The sequence below is a fragment of the Somniosus microcephalus genome, chromosome 12, assembly GCF_052327205.1.
Source record: "Somniosus microcephalus isolate GS21.2 chromosome 12, FLI_Smic_1.0, whole genome shotgun sequence".
In the NCBI taxonomy this organism is placed as follows: Eukaryota; Metazoa; Chordata; class Chondrichthyes; order Squaliformes; family Somniosidae; genus Somniosus; species Somniosus microcephalus.
In genome coordinates, this window is record NC_140998.1 from 76,052,647 (window position 1) to 76,072,395 (window position 19,749).

The following is a 19,749-nucleotide window of genomic DNA, read 5'->3' on the forward strand; positions in this document are numbered from 1 at the left end:
GACCATCGTGGAAACTGCTGTCCAAGTTTGGGTGCCCAGAGATTTGTCTGTATTGTGTGTCAGCTCCATGAAGGAATGCTCAGTATACCAAGTGCTATCTGAGCCTTTTGTCATCACCATTAGAGTTAAACAAAAAGGTGCAGCTACCCTCTTTCAACTCTTGGGAGAGCCGGCACGGGCTTGACCGGCCGAATGGCCTCCTTCTGTGCTGTAACCAATGATTCTATGATTACATAAATAACTCTACACTGCATTGAACAGCATTACAAGTGAAAAAGGTAACCTGAGCCAATGGAATGTTCTTAGTACAAACACTTCACTCGAATAAACTTTTTCCCTGCTCTGAACAGAAGCTCCGTAAGTCAGCAGAGAAACTCAGCCCTCAATGAGAGAAGATAAACATAATTTTTTTATAAGATCGTCAAACACCATAGTTTTGTAATAAGGAGATTTGACTCAATGTACCAGGGTTCGACAGCAACTTAGATTTAAGCACCTTCAGCTGCTGTGCGCAGGAATTCAGATCTCACAGGGCCTGCCGACGAAGGTTCTTTGGTAATATAAAATGTGCACTTCATGGAATCATTCGAGTTTGTGCCACACAACCTATACAGTTTGCGGGCAGCTATGGACGAGTTCACAACTCACATCTATGTAGTGCTGCATGACTGAACTGCAGACTGCCATGGAGTGGGTGGTTATTCTATGGCCATTTGCAGCACCTCTTGGCCAAGGTGCTAGGATCAGGCTTCACTTTTCTCAAGTATTCTTTAACTGAGTCAAAGGAGACCTTGAACTCCAATCTATGCCAGACTGTGTCCTTTGGATTAACTATACTGGGGAAAGCAGGAAAATAACATAAGAAATAGGAGCAGGAGTAGGCAATTTGGCCCTTCGAGCCTGCTCCGCCATTCAATAAGATCATGGCTGATCTTCATCCTCATCTCCACTTTCCTCAACTACAGGTATCCCCATATCCCTCGATTCCCTTAATATTCAAAAATCTATCGATCTCTGTCTTGAAGAGACTCAATGACTGAGCCTCCGCAGCCCTCTGGGGTAGAGAATTCCAAAGGTTCACCACCCTCTGAGTGAAGAAATTTCTCATCAGTCCTAATTGGCCAACCCCTTATTCTGAGACTATGACCCCTGGTTCTAGACTCTGCAGCCAGGGGAAACATCCTTCCTGCATCGACCCTGTCAAGCCCTGTAAGAAGTTTTTAGTTTTAACGAGATCACCTCTCATTCTTCTAAACTCCAGAGAATATCGGTCTAGTCTACTCAATCTGTCCTCAGGACAATCCCCCATCCCAGAAACCAGTCGGGTAAACCTTCATTACACTCCCTCTATGACTAGTATATCCTTCCTTAGGCAAGGAGACCAAAACTGTACACACTACTCCAAATGTGGTCTCACCAGGGCCCTATATAATTACAGTAAGATGTCTTTACTCTTATACTCAAATCCTCTTGTCTTGTAAGAAGGCCAACATGCCATTTGCTTTCCTAATTGCTTGCTGTGCCTGCATGTTAACTTTCAGCAATTTGTGTACAAGGACACCAACATTACCCAATCTCTCGCCATTTAAAATATACTCTGCTTTTCTATTTTTCCTACCAAAGTGGATAAATTCACATTTCTCCACATTATATTCTATTTGCCATGTTCTTGCCCACTCACTTAGCCTGTCTATATCCCCTTGAAGCCTTCTAAAATGTTTCCAAAAGCTTCCCCACTACCAAAGGTTAAACTGACTGGCCTGTAGAGTAAACGAAAAAGTACCTTTACACCGGTGCTAAAATAGCCACACAAAAAAAAAATCAATCTTTCAGCCATGTGCCTAAAACTATAAGCAGCAGATTTCAAGAGACTCTTCCATGAATGGAAACCCAGGTTTTAAAAAAATTGAGCCACGCAATTTTTAAAAAAATTTGGAAAAATAAAACTCTTCCTACGTATTTCTGTAGCAACATCAGCTGTTAAGTCAAAGCAAGAGATAAAAATTCTGCTCAGATTAACAAAATTATAGAAAAATGCATTATGCAGAGATCAGACATTTTCAAGAATCTGTTTATCTCAGCTAGACAATAAGTAGTGATAAATATTTCTCATTTTATTTCTTTGGCAGCATGCGAATTCTGAGTGCAACAATGATTACAGCTCCCAGGCTGCAACTAATTATAATACAGAAGCAAAATCTTAACCCCAGCATTTGTTAGATCAGATTTAGCATGAGTGTATGTATCAGTCACTATTTCAAACATACAAACATGATTAAGTAAGCAAATGTTCCAATTAGTGTGTTTCGACACTTTATTAACCACATTAGTAATTGCAATACATCAGTGTATGTAGTATTGCTACCAGAATCTCAGTCTAGCATAGCATGGTCATAGGAAATTTTCAAATTAGATTCAAGTGGAATGGAAATTGCCCACCACAGCAATTATAGATAATGGCTTGTATTTTGCAGTAGAAATAACGGGGAAGTTATCAGCGCTCACCGTTAGAGTAAATAGGACAGCAACTTCTACCGTCCATGCATGCGCAGTTAAACGTGGAAATTAGGAAGTTGATGTCCAAGTTGCCCTGCTCCTCCAGAAGCTTTGCTATAACAGTACCTCGCAGAGAGACTAGACATTCAAATACATGGAAGGGCATAAATTTGTAGTACTTGCGTGATAGATTCACACTAAACACGACAGAAAAAGTTAGGGCTAGTCCATTCCAGTGTAAGTGAATTTTTAATGGCGTGATAAGTCTTAATTACTGCCAAACAACCTTTCTGCCACTGAAAATTAACTTTAAAATCTGAAGGAATGAGACAACACTTTTTAATTGTTGGAAATTTAATTTTTTTACTTTTTCTTATCTCTCTCGTAATCCCATCTTGCTTTTTCCTTTCTTAACATCCCTACACTTCCTGCTTTAGACTACATGTCTCAGTAAGGATTCTTCAATCTAATTGATTGAGATACACTGTTGCTTGCCCGGTTCACACAGGTCCCAGATCCCCTGTAGTGAACATGGCACTGTTTTGGCTCTCGAATTACCACAAGTCACTTTCCAAAAGTCCACAGAAAGTCTATGGGCAAGTGCAACTGTAAGGAACAGTTAGCACCATTCGTTCACCAGTGACCACAAAATCTGGGACATTGGCCCGTATTTTCCGATTGGAGGCTTCCTGCGTGCGAAGGCCTCCGATCTGGAAAAAATCTACGAACTTACCCGAGGGCTCCAGAGGTATGTATACTTCTGTTCCTGGGCCTCTCCAAACTCAAAATGTGCAGGGCCCACGTATCTGTTAGATCTGTGGTTCAGTGGATAAATAATTACACGGATGCTGTACATAAACAAATAACAGGTCTTTACTGGAGGAGGGTAATCTCTAGACTGGGGTACAGAGGCATGCGCACAGCTTATATACCGGTGTGGTCACTGCCGGTACTACAGTATACAGGAGCTGTAAAAAGTAGTTCTGACTTAAAGCACATACACTACAATTCCTCCATTTTTAGATTAATAATACCCCCTTAATATTCAAATAATAATTACATTTTTACATGTACATTCAATAACAAAAGTCCATTTATAGATTCAGTCTTTGGGGCGGCTTCCTGACCCTTTCGGGATAGCGCCTTTCTGGAGGTTCTTGTTCTTGGTGCAGAGGCTATTCTGACCCCTTTTCATCGGGTAGTTCATCGGGTTCCACTGCTGCTGGGTCTGAAGTAGATGCTACCGGTATGTCGGGTTCATCCCCAGGTACTCGAGACATGGGGTTGACGCATTCCTGTGATGCTAAGATCTGATCGACGTGGCGTCTCCTCACAATGTTCTCCCCTACATCCACTGTGTACATTAATGGCCCCTGCCTTGTACATATCGTTCCGGGTTGCCACGTCTCTGTTCGATAGTCCTGGGCCAAGACTGGTTGCCCTACATTGAAGCTCCTTGTCGGCTTCTCGTTGATGTGCTGGAATTGTTTGTCCTCAACATTTCTTCACACATTTGGTCTGAGCAAGTCCAGACGAGATCTCAACCTTCGGTTAAAGAACATCATGGCCGGGGTCTGGTTGGTAACTGCATGTGTCGAGTTTCGGTAGGCTAAGAAATCGTCCATCTTATGCTGTAGTGGAATTTCCTCGTCGCACATGGCCTTTATCACCTTCTTAAAGGTTTGTACGAACCTCTCAGCCAATCCATTGGTGGCTGGATGATACGGGGCGGATGTGTAATGCCTTACCCCATTCCTTTTCATGAATTTTTGGAACTCGTCGGACATGAACTGTGGTCCATTATCAGAGCAGATCTGCTCTGGCAACCAGTTTCTGGCAAATATGGTCCGTAGGACTGCAATCGTTTTCGCTGTAGTGGTTGAAGACATCTTTATCACCTCAGGCCACTTTGAATGAGCATCCACTGCTATTAAGAACATTGAGTCCATGAATGGACCAGCAAAATCAATGTGCACCCGTTGCCATGGAGAGGAGGGCCACTCCCATGGGTGTAGAGGGGCATGTGGTGGTGCATTTTGGACCTTCTGGCATCCTAAGCAGCTCTTAGTTAGGTCTTCGATTTGATCAATTCCCAGCCACCACACAAGCCCTAGCTAGGCTTTTCATTTTCACTCCCCCCCCAGATGACCTTCATGTAGCTCATTTAGCACACTCTCCCTTAACTTGGGTGGAATCACCACTCTGGATCCACACATCACTGTCCCCTGGCATACTGACAGCTGTTCTCTTCTGGATGAGAATGCTGGCAACAGGGAGTCGCCATGTGTTGGCCATCCCCTCACCATCAATTCATATACCAGTGACAGCGTCGGATCATTGCGGGTCTCCTCCTCTATAGCCGCGTTTGTTACTGGCAATCGTTCAATTATCGACGAATAAAATATCTCGATAGGGTCCACTGCTGGTGCTTCCTCCACAGTAGGCAGTGGCAGGCGCGATAGCCCATCAGCGTTCCCATGCTGTCTCGTGCCTTTGTATCCTATTTCATATTGATTCGCCCCGAGAAACAGGGACCATCTTTGTAACCGCTGTGCAGTCATTACTGGCACGCCCTTCTTAGGATTAAAGATGGAGACAAGTGGTTGGTGGTCAGTCAGCAAGGTGAACTTCTGTCCATGCAGATAGTGGTTGAACTTTTTTACTCCCCATACTAGGCTGAGGGCCTCCCTGTCAATCTGGGCGTAGTTGCGCTCGGCTGAGGTTAGTGACCGAGACGCAAAGGCCACTGGCCTCTCCAACCAGTCTGGGAATTTGTGCGACAGCACCGCTCCAATGCCGTAGGGTGATGCATCACATGCCAAACGAATTGGTAGTGCTGGGTTGAAATGGGCCAACACCTCTTTTGATGTGATCAATTCTTTACACTTCTGGAAAGCTCGTCTACGTTCGTCATCCCACTTCCATGGTACCCCTGTTTGCAGTAGGGTGTTCAGTGGGTGTAATACCGTAGACAAATTTGGTAAGAACTTGTGGCAATAGTTTACCAGCCCGAGGAACGACCTCAGTTGTGACACATTTTCCGGTGCTGGAGCCTTGACTACTGCCTCAATCTTGCCAGGGGACTTATGTAACCCCTCTTCATCGATGACGTGGCCGCAATAAGAGATCTGTTTCTGTAAAAACTCGCACTTGTGGCGATTAGCCCATATTCCTTTAATCTGGCGAGCACCTTCTCCAAGTTAGCGAGGTGATCACCGTCATTTTCGCCCGTGACCAAGATGTCGTCCAAATAACACTGGGTCCCTGGAATCCCTTGCAGGACCTGATCCATCGCCCTTTGCCAGATAGCCGGAGCCGAGGCTACGCCAGACACCAGCCGGTTGTATTGATAGAGACCTTTATGGGTGTTGATCGTAAGGTAATGTTTCAAAGCGTCTTCTACCTCCATTTACAAGTACGCCTGGGCTAGATCAATTTTGGTGACGCGTTTACCACCAGATAGCAAGGCGAAAATATCCTCAATTCGTGGAAGCGGATATTGCACCGTGTGAAGGACTGGGTTCACGGTCACCTTAAAATCCCCACAGATGCGGACCTTCTTTGGTTCCCCAGGTGTATTACTCAACGACCTCTTCATTACAGGAACGATGGGTGTAGCCCACTCGCTCCAGTCCACTTTGGACAGTACTCCCGAACGTTCCAACCCTTCCAGTTCTGCTTCAACCGCTGCTCTGATCGCATAAGGCATTGGTCTGGCCTTCAGAAACTTTGGGCTTGCATTTTCCTCTATTTTAATTGTTGCTGTTATTCCTTTTAGTGTTCCTAGTCCCTCCTGGAACACTTCTTTTGCGTCAGTTAGCATTTTTGACAGTCGTCCAGGTGTGACGTCCTCATCCTTTTTGGCCTCCACCTTCAGTGCCTGTATGGAATGCCAATCTAAATGTATCTTCCGGATCCACTCACGTCCTAGCAGTGGTGGTCCTCCATTTGGCAATACATATATATCCATTTTGGGTATTTCCTGACCTTTATATGTCACTTTCACCCTTATTTTTCCTTTGGGGTAGACTTTTTGCCCCGTATACGTCTTCAAGACAATCTCTGTAGCTTTCAAGGGTATGTGTGAAAATAGCCGCTTGTAGTCTCTTTGATTTATGACTGTTAGAGCTGACCCTGTGTCCAATTCCATTTCCACTTGGACTCCGTCTATCTTGAGTGTAACCCAGATAGTCTGGTGATCCTCCATTTCGGTTACATTATGTAGTTTCAGACAACCCAGCTCCTTGCTTCCGGAGTCTGTCACTTTTCTGTTCGTCTGAACCACTGTCCATCACCTGGTGTACCTTTTTGTACTTCTCCCGTGGAGATTTCTTACTGTTGGTTTTCTTCCCAGACCTGCAGACTCTTGCTATGTGTCCTGCTTTCCCACACTGTCTGCACACTTGGTCCTTGAACCAATAATCTTTCTGGTCATGTGTTGTTCTGCCGCAGCGATAGCACTTCCCTGTTCCATAGGTCATTTCGTTGGTGCCATATTCTTGCGGTCTCCATTGTATCTCTGCAGCGCCCCTTGCGGCTGCTTCGTGTGATACTGCCATACTGAAAGCTTTGTCCAGCGTAAGGTCCTTTTCTGCTAGAAGCCGTTTCTGGGTTCCTTCACTTTGTAGCCCACACACAAACTTGTCCCTTAACGTGTCTGCTAGTCCCGCTCCAAACTGGCAGTATTTCGATAGCTTGCGCAGTTCCGTTAGGTACTCCGCATTGCTTTCGTCTTTATGTTGGTTCCTTTTATGGAACTTAAATCGTTCTGCTATCAGCAGCGGTGTGGGGTTTAAGTGGCCCTGTAGGATTTCTACTATGCTTTCAAAATTCTTGTTTACCGGCTTCTCTGGGGTTTAGATTTCGCAGTAGCCCATAAGTTTTTGCACCCACGGAATTTAACAGAACCAGTGCTTTATTAGCATCTGGCACTTCATTTGCCCTGCAGTACACCTCAATACGTTCCACATATATCGCCCAATGTTCGACTTCATTGTCGAACGTAGAGATACTGCCACTCTTCGGCATCCTTGGTTGTGCGTTAATTATCACCAATGGCGCCTCCCCTTCTTCTCCGCTGGCACAAAATGGCATCTCCCGCGCTTTCCTTCCTTCCCGCGCTCGCCTGTCTTCTCCGCTGCGGCTTCGCAAAATGGCGTATCCCGCGCTCTTCCTTCTCCGTGGCTCAACGACGCCTCCCGCGCTCTCCCTGCTTCTCCGCGGCTCAATGGCGTCTCCCCTTGCTTCGCCCCACGGACCTTGATCAGCCCGTGATCCCTGGCTGTGCTCAGCGCGTTCTTCTCTTGATATTTGTCGACACCGCTCAGTCTAGAACCCGGCTGTTTCTTACCCTCTCTCCGGTTTGCAGTATTGTTCCTCGACGCCGCTCGGTGATCAACCCCCGGCTGCGCCCTGCTCTCTTCACCCTCTTTCTTACCCCGTCGACGCTGCCTGGCTCGCTCTCTCTGCCGTCGGTCGGCTCCAGCTGCCGCTGCTCGGGAAGGGTCTGCTCTGGACCCGTCGTCGGTCTCTTACTGCTCGTTGGCTGGGGAACCAAGCCCGGCTCTCCACAGCCTCCCCAGCGAAGTTGGATCTCTGCCTGACTGCTGGGCGGTTGCTCGCGGTCGACGCCAGTGTTCCTGGACTCGAGTATATATATATATTTTTTTTTTTAATGTTGCAGGTAGATTCGCATCAACACTCGTCGCCACTGTTAGATCCGTGGTTCAGTGGATAAATAATTGCACGGATGCTGTACATAAACAAATAACAGGTCTTTACTGGAGGAGGGCAATCTCTAGACTGGGGTACAGAGGCATGCGCACATCTTATATACCGGTGTGGTCACTGCCGGTACTACAGTATACAGGAGCTGTAAAAAGTAGTTCTGACTTAAAGCACATACACTACAGTATCCCAGAGGCACATGCAGTTCGCAAGCGTCCATGGGATCACGTGGGCCATGGGGAGCCAATAGGAGAAGGGAATCTCCTTTCATATATTTGACAGGTGTATCTGTCAAGTGTAAGAATGGAGATCACCCCAAAAACACTAAAACATTAAATAAATTTAAAAAACCATCACATTTTTAAAATGAGTTGAAATTACAATAAATAAATATTTTAAACAAAAATTTAATTTTTTGAAAAAAGTTAGTTTTTTTACGGGGCTAAAAATAAACTTACCTTTTTTTAAAAAGTATTTTGAAATGGTAAATGAGTGAATTTTTTTTAATTTTTTTTTTTTTACTTTTTTTCAACTCTTATGCTGGTAAAAGCAGGTTTTATGCCTGCTTTTACCAGGCGTAAGATTTCTAAGGGTTTTCTGCAGGTGGCGGTTCTCCAGAAAGAGGCACTCTCCCCCCGCGGAGGCCCTTCTCCAGGGCAGGCGTCTGAAATACCTGTTTTCAGCACATGCCTGAAACTAGCATTTCTGATGTCTCTACGGGTGTGTACACAACGCATGCACACCCGTAGGCATCTGAATATGCGACCCATTGTCTTTCCAAACTTTAGTTGTATCTGAAGAAAGCATTTTGAGCTACACAACAACAGCAGAGTGATGCAAGCATAAACATTATAGGAAGCAAGTAGAATGCTCACAAGCGACCTGGACCTACTAGAATGCTACTTCCGGACCTGGCGCCTCCACCCCAATCCAGAGACAGTTGTGTCGGCATTCCATCTGAACAATGCCACCGGGAAAGAACTCAATGTTTCCTTCTGGGGAGGGTGGCTTACCCACGAACCCCACCCAAAATACCTGAGAGTCACCTTGGACAGGACTCTCACCTATCGGCCTCATCTCACCAACACTGGCCAAAAGTAAAAACCAGGATGAACCTGGTCCGTAAACTCGCAGGAACGTCATGGGGGAGCACAATCAGAACATTTTGCACCGCGATAGTGGCCCTAGTCTACTCTGCTGCAGAATAATGCTTTGCTTCATGGTCCTGCAGCCGCCACACAAAGGTCATGGAAGTGCAATGGAGTGGCTCCTGGTGCTGTCCCACATTGCCCCGCCTGCCATTCGCCGCAACGCCACCTTCCGTGAGATGGAAAAGCAAGAGCGACATTGGCCTTCCCATTCACGAAGACTTGAAAAACCCACCACAGAAGTGCTGAAAATCACGCCAACCATTCTGGGAAATAGCTGCCAATATTCATGCAGCTGGTAAAAACCCACTATTCAGATGGATGGAATCTTGGGCTGCGTGCAACATAAAGAAACAAAACCTCATCACTGACCCAACAGCAGAGGTCCCTGGCTTCTACCTCCCTTGAAGACAGTGAACAGCGCTCCACCAAATCTGCACAGGGCATGGACGATGCGGCCTCCTGCTCCACAAGTGGAAGATGAGAGACGACCCGAAGTGCGACTGTGGCCGTAAGTCCCAGAACATGGAACAGATCACATTAACCAGCCCACTAAGATCTTTTGTGGGATGCACCCCATTTCTCCACTCGGCATCTGAGGAGGTCATTGAATGGAGAGCCAAACTAGACATCCCATTATATGCTTTTCGTCATACAAAAGTAATAGTAGCAGAGTGAAGTATAGGAATTTACAAGTCTGTCACTGATGACGGTAGCAGAGAGAAATTTTAAGTCACAAATTAAATGGGTCATAACAAATGGCATTGATGCAACACGATATCCACATTGACAGTAATTTTTTCTGATACTACACTGGTATTAATATGACAATATTGTCAGAATAGGAGGTTTGGAACACTGAAGAGCCAGGACCAACCTTAAGTTTATGTTCATGTTCTTTGGTCACCCGTGAAAGCAACTGCCCCCTCCTTCTGTTCAATGCTTCAATGAGAGCATCACACTGGGCAACAAGACAAGCTTCAAATTCAACACTGTTTTCCTGAATACAAAAAGAAGAAAATAAAACAAACCACAGACAGAGCTGCTGAACATAAACAAAGTAAAACATCAATTGACCAACTGGTATATGGATTCATACCAGAAATGTGAAAGCTGACATCCTTCATTCATCTACAAATGAATATGCCCCCAAATTATCCTGAATCATAATAAGGTCAAATATTTCAGTGTTAAATGTTTACTTTAAGGTAGAATTTTTTCTGGAAATCCAAAACCAATTATATCTGCAAATGGGCACAAGCCACAATACAGCAGCCCATAAGTGGCAAGAAGGAACATTCAAATCCAGAAGGATTTAGTTTTCCTTTGAGAAACCTTTAAATGTGGAACATGTTCCACATTTACTCAATTTTGTGGAGATCTTGATCACAAATATTTCACAAAAGTAATGCAAATGGTTAAGTGACTGTTATTTGTGTTGTGTCTGTGTAAAAATGGACTGTTTCCAGTTTAACAGATAATTAGTGCACAGACAGATCTGAATGCTTTTGAATATTTTTAGCAAACTCTTGCCTCCAGGTGACCCAAAGTGGAGCAACTGTTTTGGGGATTCCTGCACGTTAGACTTTTTGACCCAAATACAGGAATCTACAAAAAGGCCTTCCTGATCCTGTCACTCTGCTTTGATCTATTGCAGTAAATACCCGTTTCACTTTCTACTTTTTTGCTTTCACTCTCAAAGTAGCGAGAATACACCAGTTTGTGAGCATCAGGCAAGGCTGGGATCGCTGCATGTAAAATAGGAGAGGAATGAGTATCATGAAGTGGGAGGGGGCTAAAGAGTGAAAGATTTGGAGGAAACAGAAGAAGTGAAACAATATAGAAATGAAAAGAAAAACCATCAAGTAGCAAATGGGAAAGAAAGAAACACAAAAGTAGAGCTTGTTATAAGCACTGTAGAATAACCTTATACAGTAAAAGATTGTAGCCCTTTAAATGCACGCACACAGTTCAAAAATAGTTTCATTCCTTCCATGTGTTTTAGTGCAATTGCATTGATGTGCACATAGGCTGAATGCAGAGAAAAAATTTTTTTAAAAGGGGAAAGAGTGATCTGCTGAAGTGGTCCAAACAGGGTACAGGATTGATGGAAATGATTTTGCATAAAAATCAAATATATTAATTCAAGAGGACACTAAATGAATTGATAAAAACGTAACCCACATTAAAAAGTGAATTTAGTCGCAGTCAAATCAAATATTAATTCAAAGCATAAAATTCATACCTGGACTTGCTGCACCATATTCCTCAGCAGTGCCAAGAATTCTTTGGCATCTTTTGCTTTCTCTGACAATCCATTCAATGCTTGAGAGAGCTGATTCTAAAAATACACAAATATACCAGTCAGCTATGGCAAATCAAGAATTTACATTCTACAGGGTAGACAACCTTGCTTAAATGTAACTGTAGGTAAATCTTAAACAGGATGTTTACCAACTCATGCTTTAATGGTCATACTATAGTCCACTTTCTTTGCTGACATTTTTTATAGTGCAAAGCAGCAGTGATCTAATCCTCCCTAAATGTAAATATCAGCAGTCCCTTTCAAATATTTTAGATTAAGTACATTTTTATACCATGAAAGCCAAAATAATGCAAACTTGGGGGGAGAAATTCGGTATTGCCCCATTTGGGGCGCAATTATCGACCAGGCACCAAAGTTTAGCGCCTGCCGCAAATTATCACCTCCAACGACAAACTTGGCTTCTATCGCTCCTGGAGGTGATTGGAGCGCTAAATCAGGCGCTACACACCTGTCTTAATGCGCAAAGGCCGAGGAGCGAGGCACTAACTCAGAGCGCGGGCGCAGCGCAGGTGATGTCAGTTAGCGATGGAACACAGACATACTGACGCCGTCCAGTTCTTAAAGGGGCAGGTCAATCTTGCGCTCCAGCCACACCCGGCTCATTGCAGCCTTGAATCTCTACCTGGACAGACCTCCACCTCAAATCTGTTGCAAAGAACAATGGAGGGGGCCAGGGAACAAGCTCAGCGCTTCAGCGACCAGGTCTTGGTGGCTCTGGTTGGCGCAGTAGAGTGCCGAAGATCAATACTCTACCCAGAGTGGCAGGAGGCCATTGCCCCATGACTATAGAAGAGTGTGGAGGGAGATGGCTCAGCACATCTCCTCCAGGAGCATGGTGCCCAGGACCCACACACAATGTCGGAAAAAGTTCAACGGCCTCACTCGGGTGGTCAGGGTGAGTGGCTGCTTTTTAATACCTCTCCATCCCTCCATCTCAACCTCACTATGGCCAGAGGGTGTAAAAACCCAATGCCCAACACTCATCCAAGACCTATGGCCATCTCAATGTATGCAAGGTGCATGTGTGTTTCAAGGGCTGTTCAACTATGGAAGACACATCAGGCAAGCACATGGCTGCATATTTACTCAGACGCCATCCTTTTTCTTGCAAGCCAAACTAATTGGCGGCAGTAGCAATGGACGGGTGGAGGGCTGCCTCAGCTGCAAACCCTCAGCGATCTGGAGGCGCGCGTCCACAGGATTGTCACAAGCCAGGTGATCGGTCCCGTGGCCGCTAGAGGGGTCGACCTCCTTCGGGAGGTTTCTCTCCTCTCATTCCACTTGTCCTTCACAACACCAGCCTTTTACACTTTCAAATCCAACTTAATAAATGTCTCCAGTCCTTGCTCCCTTACTGCCAACTTGTCCCGACGCTAAAGCCACTCTTGTACCTCCCTGCTTTCAGATGGTGAACAACCAGTTGAGGAGACAGGCCCTCAACCAGCCAGTGGGAGTAATGCCGCAGGCGAGGAGAAAGAGGAAGCCGAAGCCTCAGCACCAGCGTCTCCCAAGGGAGCCCATGCCCACACTGGGACCACGTCATCCCTGGAGGGGAGCGGGGGTCTGAAAAGGGTGAAGCTTCGGGACCCAGTGGGCTGCAGCAACTCCATGGGGGTAGGGAAGCTCGGGGGCCTTCTCCCCGGAGGGAGAGTAGGCCAGCGAGTCCTGCTGCACTGGACGCAGAGGAGGAGCGGTTCATTGCGGAAATGAACACCCAGCTCATGGGTGCAGAGGGAAGGGTGCCCGAAAGCATTGATGGACTGGCAAGGTGTGTGGAGAACTCCGCTGCAGCGCAGGCGGATGCAACGCAACTGCTTAGTGCTGCAATTCAGTCACTGGCTGCTGCGATCCAATCTCAGGCTGTTCTCATGCAGTCTCAGATTGAGGCAACGCAAGCACTGACTGCTGCCATCGTCGCTGGTTCGGCCACATTGCCCCGGGGCTCTCACGGCTCCGCAGCAGGCCAGCAATCTGTGCTCCAGCAGATTGCTCCGGATGCGGAGGTGCTGCCCCGTGGGAGTGCCAGTGTGTCAGTCGAGCAGGGAGGGGCTGTCCTCTCAGGATGACAGCATTCCTGCTCTCACCACTGTCACTTCCCCATTGCACTTGCCACCGCCTGTAGCCCAGACTGTTGCCGCCCATGCAAAGTTGGTGCAGTCTGCAGCCGGGGCCTCCAGGCCCAGAGCTGGTCGAGGGCATCCTTCAAGGGCATCTGCAATCTCAGGATCTGACATTCAGCAGCCTTCCACCAGCCTTACTGCAGCCACTGGGCCCTATTACGGAGGAGCTGGGGGGGTGGGGTGGGGGAAAGTGCACAAGAGATGGCGATCACCCTCGAAGGGCAAAAAGTAGGTGGTCTCAAGAAATGTTGGGAATGTTTTTATTAAAGGCCGAGGTTCGTCTGATAACTGGTTCTCACAAGCTGGAGATAATGGCCAAAACACTAAACAAAAGTTAGGTTAATTCATGATTTGTTGGGTTTGTTTCTATTATTTTGTCTTGAATAAATAACAGTTTAAGTAAAAGTTGTTGTATTCAAAATGTACATGTTTGGCCTTTGGAATCATTGCTGCCTAGGCCAGCTATAGGGGTTGCGGGTTGCTTTCCATCATGTTGTTCTCCATGCCAGAAGCCATCTTCTGGGTTGGGGCCTAGAAGCGGCTTGTTATCAGCCATTGACTGATGGTCCTTGCAGTTTCAACATTAGCAGCTTCCCTCCAGTCTGTGCTGCTGCTGATCCTCCTCCTCCAGTGGTGCACCAATTCCTGGTGGCATTGGCTGGGTCCTCAGCATTGCCAGATTATGAAGCATGCAGCACACAACTATGAAGAGGGAGACTCGCTCAGGAGAGTACTACAGGGCTCCTCCAGAGTGGTCCAGACAGTGGAACCGTTGCTTGAGCACGCCGATCGTCTGCTCAATTATGTGCCTGGTAGAGATATGGCTCTCATTATACAGCAACTCGGCAGCGGTGTTGGGGTTATGGAGCGGTGTCAGCCAGGTGCAGAGTGGATAATCCTTGTCCCCGAGGAGCCAACCATTTGGCTGATGCGGTGCCTGGAAAAGGTCTGGCACAGGATGAAAGCATCGTGGCTGCTGCCAGGATATCGGGCATTGACGGCGAATATCAGCTGTCTGTGGTCACAGACCAACTGCGGTCACAGACCAACTGCACATTTAAAGGAGTGGTAGCCCTTGCGGTTTCAGAAAACCCCTGCATTTTCATGCGGTGCCCGCAATGCCACATGCATGCAGTCAATGGCGCCCTGCACCATGGGGAAGCTCACTATCCTCGCAAAGCGACACGCGCGTTCATGCTGTTTGGCCCGGGTCATGGGGGAGATGTACTGGCGTCTCCTTTTATAGATGGCATGTGACCTGACGGATACAGCAATGGACCGCTAACTGGGAGATATTCGCAATGTCCCCAGTAGCTGCTTGAAAGGAGCCGGTGGCATAAAAATTCAGAGACACGGTCACCTTCACTATCACCGACAGACGTCCTGGTCCTCAGTTGAGGTTGCAGATCTGGTTGCAGCAGGTGGCAGAGCTCAGTGACCACCTCCTTGAAGCGCAGCCTCCGTAAACACTGCTCCTCAAACAAATGAATATAGGAAAATTGTTGCCGGAATACCCTGGAAGAGTAAGGTCTGCTGTGCAGAGGCCTGTTGGCCCTCCTCCCTCTGGCCACGATTGCCACTCTCTCTCTGCATCTGATGCCTCCGATTCTGCAGGCGCAGGACGACGCCCCGAATCAGTGCAGCCCCCAACAGTCTCTTGACAATCGAAGCAATGACAGTCAAATCAAATACAGGAAACTGTGCGCTATCCGGCACCGACGGGACCGAACTGTTGCCGTCCCATCAAAACTGCCGGACAAACCAGCGCTAATGTTGAAACATATGGAGATTTTGAGCTCCGTATCTGGCAACAAACCCTGTTGCTTAGCAACAGCTTCTAAACAGTCGGCCGCACCTTGCAAGCATCTCTGTAGCTTAGCAACAGCGAGACCTTGCAGAGCCTGACTGGTGGGGGAAAAAAAAGCAACGAAAAGAAAAAAAATCTAACGAAATGGCTCCTGATTTTTGCCGGCGGCTCGAGCATTCCGGACAGTTAACCTCCGGATAAACCAAAGTTTCCTGTAACCTGCAAAGTGCTGCTCAGTAGCCAAAACTATTTCACACAGCGTTGAATCTCTCCAGAAGTCTCTCTCTGCGTGGTGCAAAAATGTCTGACAAAAAAAGGCAGGAAGAGACCGCCTTTAATAGCGCTCCCCCGCCCCTTCCCCTCTCCGTCATTACTAGCGGCAGGCGGAAAGAGGGCGCCACTCAATATCTGGTCCGGGGTGCTATACGCTCGACTGACCTCACTATCTGCAGGCGCAGGAGATTGTGGTGGTAGAGTTTAGCGCCACCGCAAAAACTCTGGTCAATTTCGCGAGCGGCACAAACATTGCCGCACCTGGGCGCTAGTTGCTTTGCGCCCCATTAGCGCCCTCTTCGAGCGCAAACGGGAGGTGCTAATCAACCAAATTTTTCCCCCTTGGTCTTTATTCTTCAGTCTTCATGAAATATATTGTTGCATAATGGTACAAGTTCAGTCTATTTCAGATCTAAAACAAACTTAAGTCACCATTATAAACTTCAGATTCTTGCAACTATTGAATTAGGTACTGACAACAGTATGTGATGACAGTGAGGAGGGGAGTGCCAAAGATAGATGATAGGAATAGTCACGGCAGTCGTAGTCATTTTTATCCAAACTTCTAGCTTATGAAGCTACCAGCTAACATGGCCATTATACGAGTCAACAGAAACAAAAATGCATTTATATGATGAAACCAATGTCCAAAGAATATGAGAAAAGGTAATAAATTGCCTGAATGCTATGGTGCAGATTAGGTTTTAATCAATAAGACTCCCTCAGGGACAGATCTCATGCTGGGGCTAGTCACTCAAGTTTAGCATCAGGGTAAGCAGTTTTGGTTTTGCACTGGCACCAAGTCTGTTATGAAATGAAACAGGATATATCTCCAATCTTGGAGTTATTTTTTTATGACTGTAAAAATGAACGGACTAAAAATTGTTACTGCTGTTAACAGTGGAATTTTTCTATCTATACAGTTATGCAAGTTTCCTGAAAAAAGTACTTACAAATGGTCCCACCATTCTCTTGCAAATTCCTCCCTCCACACTCCCACTGTCCTGTCTACTAAGAATAAGCAACTTCTAAGTGTTGTGTATATAGATCCATTTACTTTGAAGATTTTACTTCCGTGCCAGTCAGATAAGAGACATCTGCAGCAGATGACAAGGAATCAGTTTCTTAAGCTAGAGATTCAGTTGGTGAATCTAGTTGCTAGTTTGTTCTGGCCGGGCACTCATACTCCACTTTCACTTGTACAGACGTGGCATTTTGTATTGCAAATGCCAACTGCATCTGGAATTAATGCTCAGCTCAACACTGGAGCAAGGAGCCTCATTCCACTTTGCTTCAGTCAGTACTGGCTTTGACACCAGATTTAAAAACCATATGCGGTTTTATTTCCCAAGAGTCTCAATGGCCCAGAAATTCGGGTCTCCGCGGGTGAGTACGCACTGGGTACTCACCTGTAGGCCGAATGGAAGTGCCGGTTTTCTGCATGCACTGCGCATGTGCAGGAAACCGGCACTTCCGATCCTCTGAATGAAGGGGTTCAGAGGTCGAACGCGCGCGCAGGGGAGGCTGCGCGTGCGCTTTGAACTTCAGTTTTCCCGGGAGGGTAAGCCTGCAGGATTTACACATTTAAAAAGCATGCGTAAGGCCTGCTTTTTGCAAGGTAAGTGGTCAATTAATTAAAATTAAAACATTTTTCCCACCGGTTTATTATTTTTAAATACTTTAAAGCAAGGTAAGTTTATTTTTAACCGTTAAAGTATAATTTTATATTCTTCAAAAATTTAAATTGTTCAAAATAGTTATTTAATGTAATTTATAGTTTATTTAAAAAGTGTGATTTAAAAAAAAAATTTTATTTGAAGGTTTACTGCTATTTTGGGGCCAGTAGCATTTATAAGTTTTGACAGGTCTGCCTGTCAATCTTATGAATGGGCTTTTCCCTCCTCCAATTGGCTGCCCATGGCTCATGTGATCCATGGGGACGCATCGCACTAACTACGCCCCTGGGACACGCAAGCACAGCGCACCGGCAGCTGGGCCAGGCCCCGGATCGGAATTCCACGGGGCCCTACAGCTCAACTGCCGGCGCGCAAGGCAAGTGCAGGTCGGGGGCTTACACCCGCGGGAAGCCCCCGACCCAAATTTCTGGGCCATTATTTTTAAGCTCAACAGCATTCTAACCACTTCAAAAATGGCTGCTGTAACTACATGTTCTGTTGTCCTTGTGTCTTTGGATTGGGATGGCAAGAATACACAAAGTCAATATATAGTTAATTACTGGGTGCCTAATGTCTAGTTGTATACAGTTACCAAGTCAACCAGGTGACAAAAGCAATTAGAATTGATCGAACTAATCAATTACCATTACATCTGTTCATTATCCATGCTTGCATGCTCCAGTGATGGGACAACTGCAATGTTCTGGAGAGATATGGACTACATAGCTGGTATGTCAGGTGGTTGTGTATTTGAAACCTATTTATGATTAGCAATCTTTATGTAATGAATAACTTCCTCTGTTTCAGTGTTGACTTCAAAGCAGAAAGGGAGAGGGGCAGCCAGTACCAATAATACATTGTGTAGATTTCCTTTGGTCAGGCAGCTAACAATTTTGGGTTAGCAGGGTGGCCCACAAGTATATAATTGCATGCAAAACCCATCAATCACAGACACCTGGTCAAACAAAGATTGCTACTTCCAGGAATTGTAAGAAGTCACACAACACCAGTCCAACAGTTTTATTTGAAATCACAAGCTTTCGGAGCGCTGCTCCTTCGTCAGGTGAAGTGGAGAGATACATAAAGACAGCTTATATAGTCAGAGAATAATGCCAGATGATTACCTTTCTAACTGCCATTTATCACACCTCGGCAGAGAGATAATCACAGCAAAAGGTGTGAATGGTGTCCAAACAGGTCAGTCAGGAAAACATTACATCAAAGAACAATGAGGTGGAGTCACAAGGGGTCAAATGTTGCAGATGCTGGGGTCTGTATGAAAAACAAAAGACTAAAAAAACATTTTTTTTTGCTGGAAATCACAGCAGGTCCGGCCGCATCTGTGTAGAGAACAAGCCAACGACGACTAGTCTAGATGACCCTACGTCAGGTGGGGTTACATGTAGCATGACACGAACCCGGTTGAGGCCGTCCTCATGAGTGCGGAACTTGGCTATCAGTTTCTGCTCTACGATTTTGCGTTGTCGTGTGTCTCGAAGGCCGCCTTGGAGAATGCTTACCCGAAGATCGGAGGCTGAATGTCCTTGACTGCTGAAGTGTTCCCCGACTGGGAGGGAACACTCCTGCCTGGCGATTGTTGCGCGGTGTCCGTTCATCCATTGTCGCAGTGTCTGCATGGTCTTGCCGATGTACCATGCTCCGGGGCATTTTGAAATGGGAACTGCAATAAAAGTAAAATCTGCTGTATCTGCTCTTACTTCTGTTTAATTTTACTTCTCAATTGGCATGATTCATAGTTGTAGCACGAGACATATGGTTTGTCAAATGTCATTTGTCTAAAGAACAAACACAGCATGGGGGCAACCCAGGCTATTTCCAGTACATGACAATGGTCAAAATAGTTCACTTTACACCTTCTGGCCCACAATGCCAGATTACTTTATGCATATGTTCACGTTTTGGTTCAAAAGGAGCAAGATCACGCCTGTGGAATAGGCTTTTTGCCTTAGGCATGAGAAAAAGTATCTGGACAGAGCTCTAATTTTAACAGAAACAAATTTCCTCAGACAACTACATAAATGGTACAGCATAGATGCAGTCTTTTCCTGAACTGGGTCAGCCTAACCATTGCCAATTATTTTGCAACATTAATATTCTACACCTCAGTCAGCTAGGCTTGTTTGGACGAGAGTCAATGCTGCCTGCTGGGAAAGAA

General features: G+C 46.0%; 1 protein-coding gene across 2 annotated transcripts in view; it reads right to left on the reverse strand.

The window, feature by feature from the left end:
- The window catches only part of trim9 (tripartite motif containing 9), a 157,134-nt gene that overhangs the window by 70,775 nt on the left and 66,610 nt on the right, over positions 1-19,749 (reverse strand). For both annotated transcript variants that reach the window (XM_086003164.1, XM_086003163.1), the window contains exons 2-3: positions 11,617-11,712; positions 10,249-10,371 (exon numbers count right to left, since the gene is read on the reverse strand). In XM_086003164.1, the coding sequence (XP_085859290.1) occupies positions 10,249-10,371; positions 11,617-11,712 (219 nt within the window). The remainder of the gene's footprint in view (positions 1-10,248; positions 10,372-11,616; positions 11,713-19,749) is intronic.